The 15,137-nt window shown below is 33.2% G+C and overlaps 1 protein-coding gene across 3 annotated transcripts in view; it reads left to right on the top strand.

The window, feature by feature from the left end:
* Positions 1–15,137, top strand: part of RDX (radixin) — a 50,703-nt gene that overhangs the window by 17,223 nt on the left and 18,343 nt on the right. For 2 of the 3 annotated variants that reach the window (XM_025050513.1, XM_006917175.3), the window contains 6 exons: positions 1,637–1,732; positions 2,262–2,536; positions 7,083–7,166; positions 7,371–7,517; positions 9,708–9,804; positions 10,665–10,828. In XM_025050513.1, the coding sequence (XP_024906281.1) occupies positions 1,637–1,732; positions 2,262–2,536; positions 7,083–7,166; positions 7,371–7,517; positions 9,708–9,804; positions 10,665–10,828 (863 nt within the window). The remainder of the gene's footprint in view (positions 1–1,636; positions 1,733–2,261; positions 2,537–7,082; positions 7,167–7,370; positions 7,518–9,707; positions 9,805–10,664; positions 10,829–15,137) is intronic. The other variant, XM_015593441.1, reaches the window with a different exon arrangement.

Genomic DNA, 15,137 nt, shown 5'->3' with positions numbered 1-15,137 from the left:
GGCTATAGGGCCTTTTCAGAAATTTCACAGCTGAGCTCTCTTGTTCTTCCTGGTGTTTGTCGTGATAGTCTAACGTTTATTAAGGTACTGTCCCATGTGCCCACTGTGGCAAATTCCCCCTTTTACTTGGCCAGCATTGTGAATCACACAAAGCCTGGAGGCAAAAGCTGAGGCCAGCTACACTTCTGTCAGTTAGTTGCTCTTGACCTGTGTAAGTTTCCTACCACTGCCAATCTGAGTTGGATTGTTTTCTTTTGCTGTTGGGACAGCCTTTGTTTTGCTGAAGTTAAATTATCCTGTATCTCTTTGTCCATATTAAAGTGTTGGTTGTTTGGCATTGATCGGCTTTTGCATCAGTATGAGTTTTTATGTCCCATATCATACAGAAATTTCTCAGTTTTGTTTTTTTTTTGATGGTAACCTTTCCTAGCACAGCTAAATATTTTTTCCTATTTTTAGTTTTTTGTATGTGTCATTTCAGTGAAGTTTTTCAAGAGGAAAAGTAAACTGAACGGTTCAATTTGCTATCTTGAAACTAAAAGCCTGACATGTTTTTATAGTCTAAAAAAAACAACCAAAAATATTTATCTCTTAAAAACTAATGTTGAATCTTCCTGTAAAACTTTTAAAGTGTTAATAAACTCATACCTCCTGGTTCAGTTCCTTCATTTTATTTTAAATACAGGTTTTTGTTTTGTTTTGCTTCTTTAATATGCTTTTGTTAAAGTGTTGGTGCCATCTTGGGTGTGTGTCCTAGCTCACCACTTAATTTACTCACCACTTAATACTTTTGAGTGCCTACCACAGGCTAATCATTTTTCAAGACAACATAGATATTAAGATAAATAAGGCAGATAATCTCTGTCCTTAGTTTTAAACAGTCAAGGGGAATAGACACACTAATAAAGTTAATTATGAAATGATAGAACAAATGTTCTAAATAGCAGTATACATAAAGTAGTATGGGAATATCAAGGAACAAGTGATTAATTTTATCTAGATAGGAGAGCTTCATTCACAGAATGCATGTTAGTTGAGCTGGCCCTTAAGGGATAAATTATTTAACAGGTAGTAAAGTACAGAAGAAACATTCCAGGCAGAGGAAAAAAGCATGAGCAAAGCATGTTTGTTTTTTTCTCAGTGAGGGAAGAACATAGAATATGTGATGGTGAGTGAAGGCAATCAGTGGGGGCGAAATCACCAACTGGATAACCTGGGGTATGATATTTACATGTCCTCAGAGACTCTAATCACCTATATGATACTGTTTGCCTCGCCTAATCAATAGTGTAGGTGTGGGGGTAAATTGAAACAGGAAAGTGGGATTTTGATAGCTCTGTATCTTATTTCCTACACTGTTATTATCTGTTGGGTTCATAATGGGAGATGAGAAGGAAAAGGAGTTATAAAATAGTGGACCAAATAAGATTGAAATGACACTCTAAAATTTAATATACTGAATCTGAATTTAAGTTTTCAGAAATGTTCTTTTAATTAATATGTTAAATTTAGGAAAGAACTCTAGCAAAGGAATACACCTGTTATACCTATGTAGTTTTGTTTTTTTTTTTTTACAGTATAGCGCCATCTAGTTATAATGTGAATACGAACTAAAATTTACTTTTTTTTTTTTAAGGTGGTGAAAACAGTTGGTTTACGTGAGGTCTGGTTTTTTGGGCTACAGTATGTGGACAGCAAAGGTTATTCTACATGGCTTAAACTAAATAAAAAGGTAAAGTATGCATAATAACGTTCAGCTATAATTAAGTTAACTCTGAAGTTATGATCATCAGTTTGTGCCAGAGAAGCTTGAGGTCTGATTTCAGATCTCCTTTTACAATTATCTCTCTGAATTATTAAAGGTGTCATGTCTTTTAATTCAATAATACACTATCAGCTTATCATCTTAGAAAAAGAAATGTTTATTTTTCCTATTGAAAAAACACAGAACTATTACTAGGTGTAACTTAGTCCTTTGACTTTGATTTAAACCTCTGCAGGATAAGCCTCTCAAGAGAAGTTTCATTCTGGTTATTAGATAGGATCTGTGAGTTATAGATCACATTTGTGAGCATAGAATCTTTTTTCTCATATATATTTTACAGGTTTACAATCTTACACACCTATAATCTTATTTATAGATTTAGATTCTTACTAATGTTTCACATCTTACTTTCTTCCAAAAAGAATGTGGTGTGACTAGGTTCAGTTAATTGTGAACTTAAGATTTTTGTTGATTATAGCTGAAATTACTGTTCCAGGTGACACAGCAAGATGTTAAAAAAGAGAATCCTTTACAGTTCAAATTTAGAGCTAAATTCTTTCCTGAAGATGTTTCCGAGGAATTAATTCAAGAAATAACCCAGAGACTTTTCTTCTTGCAAGTTAAAGAAGCTATCTTAAATGATGAGATATATTGCCCACCAGAAACTGCAGTCCTTTTGGCTTCCTATGCTGTCCAAGCCAAGTATGGAGATTATAACAAAGAGATTCACAAACAAGGCTACCTGGCTAATGATAGACTCCTACCCCAGCGGTAAGTGAAACATGCTTTTATGTTGTTTCTGAAAAGTTTTATTTCAGAAGTTTGTAAATAGATTTTTTAATTTAGATTTTAAGTTGCCAGCTGAATCAGAGAGTATAGTTTTAAAAGTTATGACTCAGTAGCTACGTAGATTTTTATAGTCTGTAATTACCTAAAACTTCTGCCTCTTCTCTTATTTCCACAGATAAACAATAAATGGAGATTTGAGCTTGGGGGAGGATATGACTGGGCTGCTTGGTAAAAATTCTCACACAGGCAGATAGGTGCTTAATAAATGCTTTTGAGAATAATAGATACCAACTTTTGTTTTCTCCATAGAATTAAAATTAATTTTCTAACTTTTTAAAGGGTGTTTTAAACTCAGTTTTTCAGACTGCTAGTCTAGTGCTCTGTTTTTATCTGCAGTATACTGCTGCCTCTGTAAGTTATTTTAAAATAGCATGGCATAAGAAAAATTAATAAGAGACCTAGATTTTTGAATACCGATTCTACCCTTAGCTAGTTTTGTGACCTTCGGTGCATAACCTAAAATCTCTGAGCCTCCTTACCTGAATCTGCAGAAGGGGATAATAATTCTGCTGTGCCTACCATACAGTGTATGATTACTGTTCATGAACTGCATGGTTTATAGTTTTAACTGTAAAATGTAAAACAAGCGTGTGTTGGTAGTATTACTTCTGAAATTTAGAAAGCATAGCATCAAATATTACTTGCAAATACTTGAAGTCTCAATAATAGCACACATGTCCCTGATATTAGACTGTACATGGAGACCTTTCTTTTAGAACCTGGAGAGAAATTGTTACTGTTCTTAGTCCAAATTCCCAAATTTGAAAAGTTCTATTTAAAGGCAAACTATATTTTTAACCTAAAATTTAGTTGTGCACTACTTCCTCATAGTATTTAAGCTCTTAGATATAATTTCTTTTTCATAAGTACTAAATATTAATAAAGACTAAACTATTTCATGTCCACTGTTATTAATTTCCTTTGATTATAGGCATTAACATTTATTTTCAGTTAACTGTATTCTGTGGGCATATGCTTTATAAGATACCATTACATGCAGTAGCTTTAGTATTTAATTATTAAATGTCGCGCTGTTCTCTGCCCTTTAATATTGCAATAATAGTTATCTTAGAAGGTTAAATAATACATGTTGTTCATCAAAAAATCAGACTATGAGATACTTGCTAACCTGTATGTTTGGTTTTGATTATATTCCAACCCCAAATTCTTTGTCTCAGATTTTTTTAAGCACTGAATTAAGTAATTGATTATTGGCATTGTAGAAATTCCTTTCAGATAAGGATTTGTTTTTATTTTTAGTTAAGGTATAATTTATATATAGTAAAATGCACAGCAGATTAAGTTTTAAGTCAGTACATGAGTTAAATATTATGCCTGATCAAAATTATCTTTAAAAATTTCTCAATTGTTTATAAAAAAACAATTTTATCTCAAAAAATATAACATAGATATATTTCAGTGTTAAATCAGATTGATATTTGGTTAAGCACCAGATAATGTCACTGGTGTACATTTAATAGTCATGTGATTTTAAAAAATATTTTGAACACTGGACTCACACTTAAGCCCAAATAATATCTTTATTTTAAATGCATGTATCAGGATAGGGGGAGGTGGACAGAGGAGAAATTTAAAGGATTTCTTCAATTAAAAAGAAATAATAATAAAAATAAATAAATAAATGCAAGTGTGCTGTAACCCACTCTATTTAAGAAGGAAGATAGCACATGCTCTTTAAGATTTAGTCTTCAGCATTGAAGGTCCAGACTTGTTATTCAAGTTGATAGTGTCTGGAGGACTAATTCAAGGTACCTAGACTTAAAAGAGACTTATAATGTCAGAATACTGAGTTTTTGGTTTATAATGAAGAAAATACTTTCACAATGATTGACTTATTTCATTTATGGTATTTAGCACAGTTTTTCTCACTATCTAAATGCCTGAGGAGAAAATTAGTAATCAGAAGGTTATTTGGTGATCCTAAATCAGACACTGTAATTTGATGATGGATGCTTACAATTCTTGAACTGAGAAACCTGGATAAGCAATCTGTTTTCCCACAGTAGAGTTTAGTTCTCTGGTGATATAATCAGCTCTACGAGATAATATCTCTTTCCTTTTAAAAGAACTTGAGATACATAAATTTTTATATGCCAGGTTTCTGACTTGGCATCTAGGTGGTGGTAATATCTTTTTGCCAAGATGTAGGGGGAAGGAATACATTTTGCAAGAGGAAGATTTCAGTTTTGAACCTCTCGAGTTTGAAAAATCTACAGTATAACCAAGAGAAAGCTAGTACCCATTTGTAGATGTGGGTTCAGGTCTTGGAGAGCAGTTTGAACTCTAGATACAGTTTAGGGAGTAATTAGCAAATAGATGATAATTAACCCATGGGAATGAGAGAAGTGGACCTCGAAAGAATGAGAAAAAGGCCTAGGAGAGACCTCACTGGAACTTAACTTTTAAGTTCAAAGGAAGAGGTTCCTGTAAAGTATATCGAGGTTAAAAAAAAAATGGCCTAAGATTCAAGAATAATACCAGGAGAACGTTACATCATGGAAGCCAAGGTAAAAGAATGTTTTAAGGAGAAACTGGTCAGTAGTGTCAAATAGTACAAATAGGTTGAGTGTGAGGAGAACTAATGTGTCTTTTGAGTTTAACAAAGGAGATTGGTAGTGACGATAGAAAGAGCAACTTAAGTAGAGTGTCAGGGACTGAAGCCAGAATGTGGTGGACTGGGGACAGTGGATGTGAGGTATGGAAATGAAGGGTAGTGAATATGGACAGTTCTTGAAAGAAGTTTGCTGTTAAAAAGAAAGATAAAACTAGGAGTAGGGAAGCATGGATTTATAGACATGTTCTGTAAAAGATGGGAAAGAATTATTTATTTTAATTCCTTTATTCACTCTACAAATTTTTGAGTATTCTTCAGTGCTGGCACTGGGCATATAGTGGTGAGCAACATGGATGTGGTCTTTGCCTTCTGTAACATAAATAAGTATTGATGATAATATATGTAGGCAGGGGACAATAAATATGTCCCTTGTCATAAATGATGGAATAAAGATCCTGAGAAATTGGAGGGAGAAGTCATTTAAAGGCCCAGATAGACATGCTTAACGTCAAGTTGGACAGATTGGCCTTAGGCATGAAGAAGGGCTCCTGTGTTCTGGACAGAAGAAAGAGAGGAAGTTTTAGATACCAGCAAATCAGTTATGCAGATTAATAATACAAGTGCATTATGCAAAATGCAAACAAATGAGATTTGAAATGGAAGATATAAAAAGCTATAACATAAATCTTAGTGGCATCCAATTTAAGAAATCCATACCTTTAGATTTAGTTAACATTCTGATAACAGCAATTGATTCAACTAATTGTGCCCTCAGGGCTGATTGTATTCCTTTTGGTAAGCACAGAGGCCAGACAGCAAGAGAAAGAGTATAAAGACAAGAAAAATGTGGAAACTTAAGTGTTTCTTAAGGTAAACTCTTCTCCCCAAAAGCAAGAGCTTAATAGAGAAAGGAGCAGTTCGTAGTAAGAACATAATGGTTTGAGATCCCATCAAAGAATCCACTCAATAGTGAGTAACTTATCTCAGGGAAGATTGCATCCTATTATTCCTTTATACTGCCAAGAAATCTCTGGGTTTCATGTAAAAATCTTGTATAGCAAAATAATATTTTCACATCACAGCTTTTGCTATCAGTAAAGTAGGATCAGAGGATTCACGAATAAAGAAAGATAAATAATTATCATTATATGACCCAAAGAGAATAGAAATACATACTCTATAGTTTACATAGTAAGTAAATTATATGCATGGTGGATTTGCTGATTTGGTGTTAAAATATTAGTAGAAAATAATTCATGTTTGCTTACATTTACTTGCATAAGTGACACTGGAAGGATACAAAAGAAACTAATGTTATTTGGAGGGCATGGGGTAGTAAGAAAAAGTATGACTTCACTTGTATACTTTAATACAAAGTATTACCTATAGAAAATAACAATTAAATTTTGCAGGAAAGAAAGTAAATAGAGTAAAAGAATTAGGGCCCAAGAATTCTGATTTTCTGTTTTCTAATTTTTCTAATAATGAGAAAATAATTTTTCTTTTTTGTCCAATATTTTATTCATTTGAAACATTTGAATTATCATAAACTATCTGTATAATAACTTTTTAAAATGTGTTCTTTAAAATAATTTCAGGATCCTAGAAACTTGTTATTTTGAGATAATTATAGGTTCTACATACAGTTGTAAAAACTGAGATTATATTTTAATATTAATATACAAGATGTTATCATTGATAAAGCCCACCTACCTTATTCAAATTTCATCAGTTTTATATGCAGTGATTTGTGCGTATTTATTAGTTCTGTACAATTTTATCATGTATAGATGTGTATGACAGCTATCACTGTCAAGGTGTGATTATAGACGTTTGAAAGAATATTGATTTTCAATCATAGAGGCTTTTTCATAGATTTTTTTTTCCTTGTAGTGTTTTAGAACAACACAAACTGACAAAAGAACAGTGGGAAGAAAGAATACAGAACTGGCATGAAGAACATAGAGGAATGCTAAGGTATTCGGATGGCTATTTTCTTAGTGTTTTTCCTCGAATTAAAGTGTTTTTATTTCAAAACACTTATTACTATATCATATTATTCCCAAAAGATCATGACTTATATGAATAAATATAAAGCACTAAATTTTAATCCAAAGTATTTTTGTAGTTTGTTTGGTATTAGATACTCTTAAATATATTATAATAAGCTTATTTCAACAGGGAAGATTCTATGATGGAATACCTGAAGATTGCACAAGATCTAGAAATGTATGGAGTCAACTATTTTGAAATAAAAAATAAGAAAGGAACTGAATTGTGGCTAGGTGTTGATGCTTTGGGTCTGAATATTTATGAGCATGATGACAAGTAAGTAAATAGTGAACTATTCATCAATCAGTGATTTATATGGCTTTAATCTTGTGTTCTAAAAAAGTTCTTTTTTGTCTTGATTAGCCTTACTGCTTTATTTTCCCCTCAAATGAAAAGATTAGTTAATGCCACATAGGCTTTTAAATATATTTTCATTTTCTGAACATCTTGGAGTTTCAGAGTTTTACGTCTCAGTATATTTTTCAAATGGGAGGATTCACTTTTATTTAAAGTGTGCATTTTGATCTGATTTCTTGTGACTTATGTCTAGCAACTTAAAATTTGTACTTTCAGTAGGTGAAAAGTAATTCTTTAAATGTTATGCCTAGAATACAGGTTGAAATTGAAATTAATGTATATAAAAAAATCAGCAATGAGACAATGAAGTTAATTGATAGATGATTTATTGTTTCATTTTTTTGAACATTTCTTATAGGAATTGTTTTGATATTTTTGGACATTAATAAAGTAGAATATCCTTGTGTTAGCATAGTATAATTTTATTTTGAAATTGACTAAGTATTAATATTTATATTAACATAAAATACACCAGGTATAGCATTTTTCAGGAACGATAGCTACAATTGCTTTATACCTTTCTTTAATTTATTTACCATTTTACATAAGCATCCAAGTCTGTGCCAGTAACACGTTATCCTAAGGCAACGGTCCCCAACCTTTTTGGCACCAACCTTTTCTGCTATGAGAATCTAATGCCTGATCTGAGGTGGAGCTGAGGTGGTGATATGTTCTTTCATTATATTGAATTAGTTTTCTGTTTGAGAACTCATAGATACAGAGCAGATAAACACGGACTATGAAAGAGTGGGGTGGTTAGCTCAGGTGGGAGGGACTGGGATTGGGGGTTGTTCTTATCTGTAATGGTCCAATTTCTTTATAAAGAGAATATATTCACCTATTGCCTATATTCCTCATAATTTTTTAAAAATCAGAATGAGGTGCAACTTTAAAAAATTAGTTAAGTTCTTTTACTGGCTTTGCTACTGTTTACCTTTGCGACCCTGGTCAGGTTATTAACTTGAAAATACATGTAAGCCAGGCTCACCTCACAAGATTGTTTTGAGAATAATATGAGAAAATTGCTTTAGGATTTTTCAAAGTAGCATGTAAATATAGTATAATATTACATTAAAAATTCTGTCAACAGTATGTTATGCGTTATATTACACTTTGAAAATCTGGAACTCTGGTCATTCAGATAAATTGGCCCCGTTTAAGTAGGTAATTTGACTTGTTTTGGTGGCCATTAGAGGGCAGTATAATGCCCGCATATGGAGTAAAGGTTTTTTTTTTTTTTGGTAGGAAAAATTCTTTGCTGTGCTGCGGTTCCTAGGCTGCTTAAGAATTAGAAGGACTATAAATAGGTAGAGACTCATACTCCATTATCAGAACACTGACTAAAAGATGCCTTTTGGCCAACATAGGTGTCACAGTTATTTCATATTCTTGTTATTGGTTAGCAGTGACACATTTGATGAGTAGTCTGAAACAGTAAAATTACTTGTTCCCATTACTCGTTCCAATCAGATTGCCTAAATCTCTGTGTGTAGGGTGGTAAATGGGGCAACTGTTGTATAGTCATAGAGTTAGAATTCAGCTCTACCGTTTATCCAAACATTTGTGTATATGAGTGTTTAAATATTTTTTATTGGGTTACAAGTCACATACCATAGAATTATTTTAATGTGTACTGAAAATTTAGTGTTTTCAGTATATTCACAAATACCCTCACACTGAAAATTAAACAGAGGAAGGAATTTTTTTATATTAGCAATTTATGTCCATAATTCATGTGAAAAGCTATAAAGTCTTTTTTATCCCCTCTCTTCTAAAACATTTAAATATAATAATTGCAAACTCCAAGAGACTCAGTTCTATACTCTAGAACTACATAGTTTTTTTCTAGATAATTTTAGGAAAATCAAGGTTCATACACATTTACAAAATCTTTGGATAGTTATTCTTTGTTTTTTTGTGTGTGTGTGTGATTTAATTGATCAGATTTCCCCTTAAAAGATAATATCAACAATATGTTATAAGTTAATATATTTTGAAAATCTGGAACTCTTAAGACCAGTCATTCAACTAAATTGGCCCCAAAAAATTCATAGGAGTTTTGTCTGTTGTTTCTGCTTTTAACTGAAGGGATGCTCTCATGTTTTTAAGGTTAACTCCTAAAATTGGTTTTCCCTGGAGTGAAATCAGGAATATTTCATTTAATGATAAAAAATTTGTTATAAAGCCAATCGACAAAAAGGCACCTGTAAGTAAAATTCTTTCATATGTTTTATGTATTATCTTTAAATTTCTGCCTCTGCTATGATATTACTTGAAGAATGGCATTGTTCATTTATGGAATTCCTCCCAAGGAACATTCTTTTTCCACAGTTTAACTTTTTTCATGATGAGATAATGTTATTAAAAACACAAGATTTTCATCTTTTTTTGCAACATACAATATTATTTTTATTTTAACTGAGATTCAACTATAAGATATTAGGTGGTTGAAAACAATCACCATTTCTAAGAAGCAATTAAAAAAAGCTTGTTTCTTTGTGGCTGGAATGTAGCAGAGGTAGCCCTATTCTACATTATTCTGTTTATAGTTTGTATTATAAACTTTGTATTTTTGTAACTCAGAGCCTTAAACTTAAGAAATCTTTATTTAAATAGTTTCTTTAATTTCTCTAGTGTCAGGTATACTCTGATATTCTGTCAGTTATTGAAAAGACAAAAAGGATAGAAGAACATTTCTAGGTTAAAAAACTTGACAGCCCTGAACAAAGACCAGTTTTGAGATAACTATGGCAAAATGTAAACAAAATAACCCTCTGTGGTGAAGGAACAGATGTTCATAGTTACTTTGGAGAAGAAAAAATAATAAATGACATCTAACGTATTGAGAGGATAAGATTAGTCTCTACAAAACTGGTGGAGACTGAAAAGATGAGGAACCAATTTTGCGAAAGTATGGCATTACTCACTAGGAGTTAGGAAATTTATGATTTCTAAACTATATGTAATGTGACATTAGGGTTCATACCACATATTGAAATATAGTACAGATTATTGTGAGAGACTATCCTTCAGGACAATTTTAAATTCAGACTACTTTACATTTAGGATTTTGTTTTTTATGCACCTCGTCTGAGAATCAATAAGCGGATTTTGGCCTTGTGTATGGGAAACCACGAACTATACATGCGAAGAAGGAAGCCTGATACTATTGAAGTACAACAGATGAAGGCGCAGGCTAGGGAGGAGAAACATCAGAAGCAGTTGGAAAGGTATGGAAATGTATAGCCTTTCATTCTTGATTGATAGCAGTAGCCTGTCTAAAACTTAAGAATGCTCAATTTTTTAACATGCAGAATTTACATTTTACATTATTTTTATTGTATCATAATTGAATGACAGCATATCACTATGTTCTTTTAAAATGCGTATGTATAATTTTCAATTAGAAATCTTTGACAGATAGTTCTGAGAAAATAGCTTTTCATGATTTCATAGATGTGCTTTTCTTTTATCATGCTTGCTTTTCACTGACAGACATTGGTTTAGTTATAGTTGTTTGAAATTTTCAAGATTATTTTGCTTACAATTTAAATTCCTTAATTTTTCAGGGTAAGAATGTGCTGCATGTTTTTGAAACAATGTCATTGACATTGTAGAACTCAAGTGAGAAGTCACCAGTACTCCCTGCTGACAGCGCTGATCTTTTTAACCATGATTCGCTTAGACTTTTTGGGGAAAAAACTTAAATATGTTAAATTCAGAGTTTTCGAAATGAAAAGATATTGAATAAAGTCTTTGTTGACCCTTGAAACAGATTACTGGGTCTACAACAAAATTTTCAAATCTGACTCTAGATTAGTTTATGCTTTATGCTTTATTTGAAAAAATCTAGACACCATACTAAAGTTAACCTTTATTTAGAGGAAGTCTTTGTAGAATACAGGATAATCTAAGAAATAGAGTAGGTCCTAAAGAAAACAAAATTGAGGAGCCCTAAACATATAAATTTATATATTTCAAACATATTGGCAATTACGTGAATTGAATCTAACAGTTAGCCTCTGCTAGATAGAATTTTGCTACCTATATACTCTTAGTGTTTGTGTTGAATGATGTAATTTTTTCTTCGATAGTCTGTGTAATTCAATTATTCTATTCAGATTGTTCCTCTCAACTTATCTTCCTTTTTATATAGGCTTGAAACTTTCCAGTATTTCTGACCCACCATTAAAGATACTAAATTGGATCGTTACTTTGGTTTCTCATTTTTTATTGCTCTGATGTGGCCTAGGATCTAGCTTAATAGTTCTTTATTGAGCCTTACTTTTCTGTATATTCTTGATCCATCATAGCCTTTCCCCCTGCTTCTCCCCTTCCTTCCATCTCGTCACTTTTTCTCCCTTCCCTTCCCTCCCCTCCCTTGTCTCCTATCATGAGTTAAATAAGAAATTACAGTCATTCCTTGGTATCCATGGGGGATTTGTTCCAGGTCCCTCATGGATAACCAAATCTCTTATATAAAATGGTGTAGTATTTGCATATAACAACCTATGCATATCCTCCTCTGTATTTTAAATCATCTCGAAATTACAATACCTAATACAATGTAAAAGCTCTAGTAGTAGTTGTACCGTTTAGGGAATAATGACGAACATCTGTACATGTTCAGTACAGACACAGCCATTATAGGCTTAACTGCATAGTACATATCAGCAACAATGTAACATTTTTTTTTTTTCCCAAATATGTTTGATGTATGATTGATTGAATCCACTAATGAGGAACTTGGGGATACAGAGGACCAACTGTATTATCTCATACTCATCACTCCATAATGTGTCCTAACTGTTCTGCTGGTCTATAATGTTGATGTTATTTATATTCTTAAGTTAAATATATTTGTCTATTTGTCCTTCTCACACAGAGAGGAGTGCTATATGGCTTCTAGTATATGTAGTATGATTAATAAGACCATTTGGTAATGGTGCTATATATTTTAATTACTCTAAGGCCTAGGTGAAAGTGGAAGACTTTTAAGTTTCTTTTTTTCATACAATAACAATTCTGTAGTTCCTGTCTTGGATGAATTTTATAGCCTTTCATTAGCAAGCATTTATTGACTACCTTGTGCATATGAATTCAGTAACTGTTTAATTCATTTTAATATCTAGAGGATGTGTTATATTAGTCTAGCCACCTAGGGATTTGGCAGGTCTTTCAGGAAAAAAAAAGTCTTCATTTATTCTCTGCTTTACATGTCAGAGAGAGAGGAATGACAGTTGTTTATGTGGAAACAGCTTTGGTCAAGCCCATTGGCAGAGTTGCCAACAGACGTACTTGGGGGAATGCTCAGAGGTGTGCTGTCTGAGCTGCTGGACTCTGGGGCAAGAACAGTAGTTGGGAAGGGGCAATAAGAAAGCCTCTTTCCAAACTATAATACCTTAGTATACGTGACGATGGTCTTTCCCCATAACTCTCATAGCTTTGGGTTTTTCGCAATGAAAATGTTATATACCATGGGTTGTTGATGTCTGTCATCTGTGCTCTGAAGTTATTTGCATCCAAAATTGAACAGTGATTTATTCTGTATTTCTGAACATTTTTTGTATGGCTAAAATGATTACCAAATTTAAAAACAGAACCTTGAGTTTACAATTTCTTGTCAGATAACCCACATGCCAGTCGTTGGTTAGCTATGTGATATTCTATGTCATGGCTGGCTGCCTGTATCACTAGGGCACAGCTGGAATTATATAAAGAATACAGGCTTTGGAACTAGATAAATCTTCTAACACTTGTTGAACAAAACTTCTAAACCACTGTTCTCTTACCTTTAATATGAAAATAATAGTCCTACTTTCAAGTGTTTTTGTGAGAAATAATGACATTGATATACAAACGTTTAGCAGTGTACCTGGTACTTAATAAATAGCTATTATAATAGTTCTTAATATATAGTTTGAATAAAAGTTGAATATAAAGTTTTTAATCTTCACTTAAGAAAAATGGAATTTGGCCCATCTGATAGTCTTTAAAAAGTAAGGTATTCTAAAATATTTTTTGCATGTCAGTACAGAGAATTGATAGTTGGTTAATATGTTATTTATGTTCTTGAAATAGAACTTGGTCAAATGAGTGTTTTCAAACCCAAACTCTAAATAAAAATATTTATATCTATGGTTTAGGGTTATCATTATACAAGAGGCTTCATGGGGGAAAGTGAGACTTTACTAAGGCTTGAAAGTTAGAAATAGGCTTGAGAGTTAGAGAGGGGAATATATTTTCAGAAAAGGAAGCCAGCAAAAGCAAAAGTGTAGAAATAAGAATATGCACAGCATGCCTAAGGGCCAGTGAATAGACCAGATTGGTCTCCCAGTTGAACAGTGTTTAGGGAAGAAGCAAGCTCTTCCAGTATCATAAAGGAGACGAGACAGGCCTGTAAAAACTCAGTATCACTAAGGAATGTGGAGAGCCAAAGGCATTTGTATTCATTGAATGGAGTATTAGGTGGCAATGGCTGTAGTTGGGAGAATTCTTATAAGATGTGAGACTCAAGGTTTGTAAGAGTTCAGCAGAGTAAACTTTGTTAAATGTTTTAAATATTATAATCAATTTAAACATCTGCTGTTACATTTATTGTTTTTCAGTATGAAGACTAAATCCCTTCCTCCCACCTGCTTGTGGCCAGATTATCTTCAGTCTTTTTTCCTATTTCCCTTTCCTCTTACCTCCATCCTTGAGGAAGAAGAAATGAAACATCAATAGGGAAAAACTAAATAAAACCAGCACCCATGTCCAGAAGGGGCCGTACATGTGCCAGAGCTAGACCTGCAAGGTTCTGGGTTCATGGAGTATTATTGTAGCCTTTAGGTCTGGAGATCTGGTTTGTGGTGTGAATCTCAGAGGGAATTATCTGTCTCTGGGAACTATGGCAGCAGTGGATGTGATTAAGCAAAGGCTGGGAGGCTGACCAACATCCTAGGGTAGCAGGCAGCCTGATATGAATACAGAGTAGCTCTTGGCCATATTAGCAGTTATTTGAAAGGTACTGTGCTTTTGCTCTCAGAGACTGTGTTTACAGCTTTCTAAAGAATACAGAAAGTGCAGCAGCCTCTGTGGGGTCCACTAGGCCCTTCTTTTACTCAAAGAAATTGAGAAACTCAAACGTTTGTTTAAGCCTCTATCACTCATGTCTTCTAGAGGGGTGAGGCTCCCAAATTCTTAAATCTCTTTGCCTGTACATACTTGTATATACTTTATAGATTGAAATAGGATAGGAAGTAAAAAAGACAATTGTGCTATAGAAGGAGGCCAAGTCGGGGGTAGAAAATTGGTTGTTGACTCTCCTAGCTGTTGAGAATGTACCTCGTGGGGACTTGAGGACAGAGATAGAGTTCCCCTCCAGTGGGTGAGCTCTAAGACCTAGAGTCTTAAATCCTTTGAAGTTCATTAAAACCAGTTGGGGAGGTGTGGTGACCCGTAAACCTCATGTTTTGGTTTGATGCACTGGGAGGTCACCATCAGTTATCTGTCTTATCTTTTGCTGACTCATTACAACTCTACCTGTTTGCCCCAAAG

Source organism: Pteropus alecto, unplaced genomic scaffold, assembly GCF_000325575.1.
Source record: "Pteropus alecto unplaced genomic scaffold, ASM32557v1 scaffold267, whole genome shotgun sequence".
Taxonomy (NCBI): domain Eukaryota; kingdom Metazoa; phylum Chordata; class Mammalia; order Chiroptera; family Pteropodidae; genus Pteropus; species Pteropus alecto.
This window is presented reverse-complemented; position numbering and strand designations above follow the sequence as displayed.